Source organism: Echinops telfairi, unplaced genomic scaffold, assembly GCF_000313985.2.
Source record: "Echinops telfairi isolate 266 unplaced genomic scaffold, ASM31398v2 ScPeMD7_3533;HRSCAF=4204_0, whole genome shotgun sequence".
Taxonomy (NCBI): domain Eukaryota; kingdom Metazoa; phylum Chordata; class Mammalia; order Afrosoricida; family Tenrecidae; genus Echinops; species Echinops telfairi.
The window spans coordinates 65,888,498-65,898,248 of record NW_022107431.1 but is presented as its reverse complement, the minus strand read 5'-3'; the positions used below and the strand labels follow the sequence as shown (position 1 = coordinate 65,898,248).

The 9,751-nt window shown below is 37.4% G+C and overlaps 1 protein-coding gene across 1 annotated transcript in view; it reads left to right on the top strand.

The window, feature by feature from the left end:
* MOXD1 (monooxygenase DBH like 1) overlaps positions 1–9,751 on the top strand; it is a 136,881-nt gene that overhangs the window by 94,255 nt on the left and 32,875 nt on the right. The window contains exons 9-10 of the mRNA XM_004710941.4: positions 756–815; positions 4,459–4,601. Coding sequence (XP_004710998.1) covers positions 756–815; positions 4,459–4,601 — 203 coding nt within the window. The remainder of the gene's footprint in view (positions 1–755; positions 816–4,458; positions 4,602–9,751) is intronic.

Genomic DNA, 9,751 nt, shown 5'->3' with positions numbered 1-9,751 from the left:
TAAGGCAGCTGCACCCTGGTGCGACCATCACAAAGCACGAGACCCGAGAACTAGAAAGGCGAGGCTCACCGAGCCATTTATCCCTCCTCCCTTCAATTTACCCCATATGTGTTTATCGGCCAGGTTGGCACAATAAACTAACTAACTCACTGTGTCCAATGACTGCATGGCTTCCTTTATTTGCCTGAGTGGTGAGCCATAAACCTGTTATTGCTTTCTACTTATGATGTAATCTTTAAAAGGTTGAAAGGTGCTAAGAGGAAAAATTACTATTAATGTGCCTCATCATTCTGTTTCAAGGAAGTAAAGCATGACTATACACCATCAAAGGAAAAATGTAAATGAAAGGGTAATAGCTGGTAGCTCTCATTACTTTTATTAAGTGCTTAATCTGTGCTAAAGAGCAAACTTGCTTCTATCATAATCTCCCCACAATCATAGTGTAATGCATGTGCTATTTTCATAATGATTTAAAATAATAAGGTGGTACAGGTCCTTACCTACTGTTATGCCACAAGTTAGTGGCAGCGTCTGAGCTGAAAGCAGAGAACCTTACTTGTTGGGGAGTTAGGTAATCTTATAGCTATCCTACAATTAAATTGATCAAGGGCCTTCCTCTGAAAGAAATTACTTGATGCAGACATTCATACAGCAAATGTCAACCGCTGGCCTACAAATGAATTAGGTAAAAAACAAACAAACAAATAAAAACAGTAAACAACTTCCATTGAAAAGCTTTTGCTTTTATGTTTTAGGGAGATAACCTGATTACTGAGTGCCGCTATAACACAAAGGACAGAGCTCGGATGACTTGGGTAAGAAACATTTTATTATTAAAATTCATTTCTGAAGAGGAGGGGTATACTTTGATTTTAGAAGAATAAACAAAAATCAAGTAGCATTTCACCTTTGGAACAAAATTCATCAAAATTTTGAGCATGAAACTTTGTCAAAGTGAAATCAGGGTTGTTTTAGCATTTTATCAGATGTGGTGTTTGTTAATTAATGACATGATAGTAATAAGTACAATATAATTTATTGGCTTTTTTATGACAAGTTATCCTTTATCTTCTCATCTCCTCCCCAAATATTTTTAGTAAAATACTTGTGGTCATGAAATGAGTGTGTACTTGAGTCTGGTTTTAATCAGACAAACCAAGACTCCCAAAGGAAGAATTTCTGTTTCATAACCTTGGGGCATGCGACCCAAAGATAAACCTTGTGTCAACAGATTTAATAGGGAGTTCTACCAAATATTCAAGAAGTAAGCTATACCTCACCCACTGTCTTCCAGCAAACCCAGCAAGAGGGATCACCACCCACCAACTCATTTTATTAACCTCTCATGATCTCAGTACTAAAACTTGATCAAAGCAATATGAGATATGCCAATAACTTCCACTTAGATGGACATATCTTTTATATAAAATATGAGGTGTAAAAGAGCATTGCGAGAAGCAATGGGAATGGGAAATTGATTTAGATTAGAAAATATTAAGGGAAAAAGATGAAAGGGGAAAAAGGTATAATTCTTTCAAGAATGGGAGAAAAGGCATTTATAAACCTTAAATCATTAATGAGGGAAAAAAGACATTTAACAAATGAGGAATAGAATGGAAATGCCATAACTAGATAAAGCCTAGCAATAAGAAAACTTATGGAAAATTAGAACTTAATACAATTTTAGAAGAATTTCTTCAAAATCTGTAAGAAACAGAATATACACTGCTTCTGTTTAATGTTTTACTGGAAAAGAAAATGAAGGAGACGTGGGACCATAAAGGAAAAATCACGTCATTCACAGGGATTGTGATTCTTTACCTTCACTCTCGCAGCACAATTGGTAATATGTTAAATAAATTTCATTTTAGTGCTCAGTCAACCATTTGCAAAAAGTGGTTTTTAAAGGATAGGTTATCTGGAAAGAATATTTAATGTAATATGTGTTTTGTCTCTGTAGAGATAAATAATAACTGTTGATAGATTTTATTGTATACCTAAAAAATTAAGAGAAAATTCAGTAAAATTCTTTATTCACATTGATCTATAAATCTTATGTGATTAAAGTAACTAAAACTATATATAAACAATGTTTGAATTGAAAATTTGGTATCCTAAGAGATCTTCACCTAGGAAAGGTTGGATATTTCCTTCTATCTCTAAAAATTTTACAATTTTTTACACTTATATGTAGCAAGTTGACTTTATAATCTACATGAAAAAACAAAGGTATAAGCATAGGCAATAACCCTCTTGTTATTGAATGGGTTTGACTCATACCATTCATAAATGACAAAGTAAAATTGCCTCTCAGAGCTTCTAAAGTTGTAATCTTTATGGAAGAACTCAGCTGCAACTTTTTCACTCAGAGTGACTGGTGAGTTTATCCACTTTCATTTAGCAGAAAAGCACGTAACAACTACACTACCAGGATCCCTTAAAAAGAGGCAATCCATTCCACAAAAGGAAAAGCAAGTTGGGAAATGAGTTACTGTATATTAAGACCGATTAAAGCAATAGTAACCAAATTTAGTAGATCATTAATTTGCTTATATTTATAATGTGGAATATGCCCAGTAAACCTGATCTTTTGTTTGATGTTGAGTTTTGACTTACATCTCTTTCCTACTCTATTTAGGACTTCTCTTTATGATCCTTTTCAGAGTGGTCAGAAGTGGCAGTGAGACATCATCTAGTGCTTCTGGTCTCAGGGTCATTTAGGCTGGTCATGGTCCATTAGTCCTTTGGACCAATTGTTTTCATGAGTCTTTGATTTATTTCACTCTTCTTGCTCAAAGAGAAACTAATAGTTGCACCTTAGATGGCCATTCACAAGCTTTTAGACCCCAGTTGCTGCTCACCAAAGTCAGTTGTAGGACATGTTTTTTGATGACGACGTTGTGCCAATTGCCTATGTTCCCAAGATGACAGTCCTGAACTCCTTGCCTTGGTGACTCATTCCCTCAAAGTGTTTGATTTAATCTAAGAAGCTTTAATTTTGCTTCATGATATCCATACGTGTATTTGCAATGCATATAAGTGCATGTGTGTATACGTATATATCTCTGAGTGCATTAGAGACGGGGGAATCACTGATGAAATTTCCTTAGATGCTCTTCAAGTCTGGAGCTGAACTCATGCTAGTGGCTCAACATTCAGCCAAATAATAGGCCTGTATGGCGAGCAATAACATCATGGAGGTGTGCACTCCTTAGAACAATCAACTCTACGAAATGAAAGGGCAACATTTGCCCAGCAAGAATGCTTAGAAGGCAAGAAGGGATAGGGAAGAAAGAAAAATGGAAATGGTAAAAAAGGAAGGATGTGGGAAGAGTGCTGTGAATTATAGGAATTGCATTCCATGTCACAAAACAAAATGTGTATCAATTCTTGAAAGGATAACCAATTTGCTCTGTAAACTTCCACCCAAATCAAAATTAAAGGTATTTTTTGACCTGCTCCATTTCCAACCTGGGCCAGTTCACCCCTCCTTAGGCAACTTGGTAGTCCTCTGCTCCCGGGAGGTCACCATATTGATGCCGAACTTAGTGCGGACACCCGATTGGCACAGCGCACTACAGCCCAGAACTCCTGCACTCAAGCATCCTCCAGCCTCAGCCTCCTAAGTAGCTGGGACTACAGGCACACACCACCACGCCCGGCAAGGGTCTTTTTTGAAAAAGTGAAATGTCATTCCTCTATATTAGACATACTTATACATATGATGGCCACAAGTTTGTAAAATATAATCAGGCAGAAAGTTATCAAACTAATTGGTATTATGTTAACCCAGCATCCTCATAGACCTCTGAAATGTTCATTGTAGTGAGAATTTTGCGTTACATAAAGAGATGACAAAGTTAGTTAAAAAAGAAAGACAATTTTGGGAGATGGAACAATTTGTTAATTTTTAAATGTGTTAGTAACTTCTTTTTCTTTTTCACCTTGATTTTTATTATGAACGTTCAAAATATGATTCATAATTCTTTCATTGATACTTATAACTCTCTACCTAATTTTTCTCTTCTACTTATAGACAGCAGGACAAGTGATAAAATGGTGTATCCATGGACTAACCAAACTGTTCTCTCTCTTCCTGAAATAGGCAGCTCATGGCTTGTGCAAGAAGAATATGCAATGAACTAGAATGTAGCCGCTTAGTGAATCAAAAATTGGGAGCACCTTAGTCCTCCTGATCAAATGTCATTTAGTTAAAAGAGGATTTTAAGTCCTCCTACTTTGATATTTCTTGTCAAGGAAAAGATGACACGTTATCTGCTGTGTGAGTGTCATTATCTTCTTAATAGCCATATCATCATTTAGATTATTCCTCCTCAGCTTTGAAATGCATTATATTTCTCTGTTGGAAGGAATAGTGTGGTATTACTGGTTTAGATGTTATAAATGTCATAATTGGTAGAACATACACCTTTCTATATATAGTGTTTCCAATTTCAGGGAGGACTAAGCACCAGGAATGAAATGTGCCTCTCCTACCTTCTTTATTACCCAAGAATTAATCTTACTCGATGTGCAAGTATTCCAGACATAATGGAACAGCTTCAGTTTATTGGTGTTAAGGAAATCTACAGGCCAGTTACGTAAGTAGTAAATTGTTTTCCTGGTATGGAACGTGTTAGTCTGGGTTTGACTAGAGAAATAAATTCATGGACATTCTTATGTGTATAAGAAAGAGCTTTATATAAAAGAGCAATTGTATATTGAGAAACATCCCAGCCCAATCCAGATCAATTTCATAAGTCTAATATTAGCCCATATGTCCAATAGTAGTCCATAAATTCCTCTTCAGACTTACAGAGCTGTGCAATAAAGCCAAATACAGGAAGATCACAGGCCAGTGGGTGGAAAGTCTTGTGAATCCAATGGCAGTGGAAGCATCTGAGTGCTGGCAGGTGTCTCCACGTGACTCCTCCAGCTCCACAGCACTAGTGTAGCTCCATGTGTTTTGTCAGATGGAATGTCTCACAGGGAGTCTGTGTGTCCCACCTCCAGAGAGCTATATATCTCCTTGGTGCCTCCAAATGAGATCATCAAGTTGCAAACTGATTGACAGGCCAACCTCCACCCCTTCTTCCTTAATAGTCCCAAGTTGACACTAGATTATGTAACTACCAGGGAAATCTGTTACAAAGAAGGATGTTTTATTTTTATACCAGATTTATTCCCATGCTATGGGATTCTTTTATGCGTTGTTCTATTCAATTGTTTTGAACCGTTTGAGGCGGAAATAAGCTTTTTGGTTGCTCAGTTATAAAACCCCAAGACCACCCACATTCAGTGACTTGCTTGAAGGACCTAAAGAATTCAGTATCCTATCACTCCCGATTCCAACTCAAAGTGACCCTGTAAGTCAGAGTAGAACTGCCGCTGTGGGTTGCCAAAACTGTAAATCTTTACAGGAGTAAAAAGCCTCATTTTTCTCCTAAGGAGTGGCTGGTGGCTAGCAGTGTGATATTTACAAAGAGTAGGTCTCCAGGGCTTCTTGGAATCATACAGACATGCATAATGCCAGTGGTATCTAATTGTATTTATGATGTTTATCCATTTAGGCTACTCATTACATGCTTAATGCACAGAGAAGTTATTAGAGGCAGGCTACCCATACCCAAAATATAGATGCCCAGAAAGAAAGCAGACACTCAACAAACCACACCGTTTGCACAACCAGTCTTGACACCTTGGCGCAGGGAACCAGTCTTATAGTAAAGTTCCTTAGTTACCTAGTGGTGCTTCATAGAAACACAAATGAGTGGCTTTCACAAACAGAAAAGTATTTTTTGAACATTTTGGAAGGTAGAAATCTGAATTCAGGCTGCTGGCTCTTGGGGAAGACTTGCTTTTTCTGTCTGCTTCGGGGAAGGTCCTTGTGCCTTTATTTTCCTCTTCCATTTCCTTTCTCCTTGGTGATCTTCATATGGCCTGCTTCTATCTATCTTTCACCATTCTTGCTCTTCAATGCCTCAAAAGAGATCTACTTAAGACACACTAATACTGCCTCATTAATGTGCACCGAAAACCCATTCCCCACTGGGATTAGAAGCACAGGTATGAGTTAGGTTTTGTAACACATAACACAATCTCTAACACCAGCCAATGAGTGGTCAGCCTTCCAAGGAGGAGTTTCTAAGGGTCAGCAAGCTGAGACCTGTTTGAACATAATGGCAGGTCACAGGAGCTACCAAAGCTAAAATTATAAATAAGATAGATCTTATGCGTGTCCTTGTATGAGTACCTTCTGGAAAGGGGAGAGGTAATAAACAAGCCAGTACAAATTTAAAGTTGGTAGTAGGTGTTATAAGGACAATAGAAACCATGAAGGAAATGTGCTGCCACTCTCAGTAGACTTTCTAGGAATGGAATATTTGAACAGAAACCGAAATAATCAGAGTCCATCTTTGGACAGATACACAGGTATATTCGATCCAGAGAGAAGCTAATGTGGGTGTGAAGCTAGCATGTCCAAGGGATACAAGAAGGTGAGTTGAGCTGGGGTTGTGAAGTGAGCTAGAGAGTAAATGAAGAGGTTCAGGAAAAGGCGGAGCTGGATTATGTAGAACTTTATAGGCATCACAGAGATTTTGCTTTGAAGTGCAAAGGAAGCCATTTACATTATCAACAAAGTCAAATTGACTGCTGTGTTTAGAAAGGACCCTATGAGGTCAAGACTGGAAAGAATACGATCTAGAGACATCTGTCACTGTCCTCATGAGAGGTGTGGATACCTGAGACCAAGGTGGTGGCCCTGGAATTGATGAGAGTGGTTACACTTGGGTTAACTTTTGAAGGTAGTACCCATAGGAATTTTTGATAGATTGCATGTCAAGGGTGATGGAGCAAGAAAAAAACAAAGGCTCTATTGTCATGATCGAATAGCATTAGGAGAGCATATTTGAAACAAAAATAAGAAATTATGGATGCATTATGGTCTATTTCTTTTTAAAAAATCTATTCTTGTTGACACTGAGAGAAGAATTAGCATCACTAATTTAGAGAGATGGAGGATACTGTGCTCCCCTAAAATCTCAGAGACTTACAGAGGAGCAGATCTCCTCCGCCCTGTGGGGCCTCTCTGAGCTGGAATCAAGTAGAGAGCATGCGTGAGTGTGGAAGGGTGAGATCTTACTTCGATGGAAGGAAGAATTCCCCAATAAGTATACTTTTCCAAAATGAAAGAGATTGATGTGATTATTCAAATGCTATAAGCAATTTTTAAGGGAATTTATTTAAGGGGGACCGAAAAAAACAAAACAAAAACGTAACAAGGATGTGGTTCCAAATGCTGGATAACTGAACATAAATACTTTCTACTTTTTTCACATAACTATAAATTATAAAGGAGCCCAGGTGGTGTAGTGGGTTATATGTTGGGCTGCAATCCTCATGATCAGCAGTTCGAAACCACCAGCAGCTCCACAGGAGAAAGACTAGGCTTTTTGCTCCTCTCAACAGTTACTGTCTGGAACCCAACAGGGCCTCATTGTGAGTCAGTAATGACTCGATGACCGGGAAATAGATTATAAATTATTAATTGTAAGAATACTGCCTTCTTCTTTAGTTATCATTAATAAATAAGTTCTACTGAGTTCCTATCCAAATAACCAATGACCATCAATAACAAATTATTAACAAAAAGGTTATCTAAATTATCTTATAATTTATCAAGTACTTTCTTGTAGATAAATTCATTTAATTTATTTTTACATCTTTGTGACATTTGGGTTGTCCCAGTTTTAAGGAGGATGAAATAAAGAGTAAGAGATGCAGAAGCTATTCAACATCACACAGAACACAATGAGTAAGGAAGCTAGCGTTGAAAGTTTGATTTGCTGACATACATCTATCCTACTACCTTTAGGTGAAAAATAAATAAGTACAAATGCAAGTAAATCAAGAAATTATTAATTAAAATATTCCATCAATAAGATATCATTCTATAAAAAGCAAAATATAGTCTTATTTTGAAAATATTGGTATGAAATCATTCCTACTGAGACTGTCATTTTTTTTTCCTTTGGAGAAAAGTTTACAAATAGAATAGTAAACATAGCCAAGAGCAATTTTAGAAAACGCTGAAACAGACATTCATTTCAACATTGGTTACAAGTGAATGGAATTATTTTCTATGGCGTAATTTCGTCTTCTGTGTTTTAACCTGTGTGAAGTCTCCCCAAATGCTCACCCTCCCATTTCCAAAGGATCCTGTCCATGTCCCAATGTTCAGTTGACTCTAGGAAATCCAGAAGTCGAGGCTTTCTTCATGGGGGAGAGGGAGAACTGCTTCCCTGGACAAGGGCGGTTTTTAGTTGCCATTGCCCACATAAACTGATGTAAGTTCATGGCTAAATTTATTTATTCATCAGAAAGACAAGTGAAAAAGGGTCTCTTTAAACTACATGCTTCGGCTCTGAATCAGACTCTCAAGACGAGTTCATCATCCCAGTGACATAAATGATGTTGACGGCCAAACCAACAGGGTGCTGGCTGAAAGATCAGAAGCCCGAAAATGGCTTAGAAGTTTTTTTCCTTTCTTTGCTCCAAAGGATATTGCTAGTTTGATTTCAGGGTATAGTACCAAAAAAAAAAAAAAGGGGGGGGGGATATCATACAGTTTATTCTTCCCAATCTTTTATCTTGTGCATTTAATGTAATGATTAATTAGGTGCTGTGGATTATTGTAAACATTCTGTAGCAATCTTAGGATTAGAGGTAGAAAAATAAAGAAAACCACATCCTGTCTTCATTTCATTGTCTGTTCTTGTGGATGAAATTTTTCTCTGCCTCATTCAGATTTTGCAAGGCTCAAGGAAAATAACAAAACAAAACACTACAGTGATCAGATGACAGAATAGATAATGCCTTGAGATAAATTGTGTACTCTGCCATACCACACATCGACACTGTCTACTCAGTCCTCGTGAGGTTTATGTGATGGAAAGTTCCTGAGTTATTTTTTTCTGTTCCTTAAAGAGAAACAAGGAAGTTGTTTCTTTGTACGAAAGAGCATTTTATTTTTATGTTGTGTAAAAATCACATGTGCTTATTATCAAGAATCTTGTTTAAAAAGAAGGCAAAACTTAACACCTCAAATTTCATTACTGAGAAAAACTTTGCTAATGCTGTCTGTGGCTGTCAAGTTGGCTCTAATTCACAGTGGCCTTAGTACAACACAGGGGACTCATGTCTGGTTGGTCCTGCACCATCCACATGACTATTGGTATATTTGACTCTATTACTATGGCCAGTGTATTTTGAGTGCCTTCCAACTGAGAGTCTCATCTTCCAGGACCGTATCAAGTGATAGTGTGTATCATGATCCACAGGGTCTGCCTTATTGGTCAATTTTTGGAGCTGGATCAACAGACTGTACTTGCTAGACTGTTTTGGTGTAGAAGCCCCACAAAACTGTTGGCATTTGAAATATTGGTGGACCATTGTTGTTATTGATGGGTACTGTCAAGTCAGTTCTGACTCAAAGTAACCCTACGTGGAACAGAATGAAACACTGCCCAGCTCCACACCATCCTCACAATTATTGTTATACTTAAGCCCATTGGTAAAGCCATTGTACAATTGATCATTTTTTTAAAAATGAGATACAATTTTCTTTTTGTCCAGTGTTTTCAGTGGTTTATGGCATTACTTTTATATGATGGCAGAGTTCTCTCCAAAACTTTTCTTAATTCTGGAACAATGTAGGCATATTATGACTTCCTTACTAATTTTTATGAGA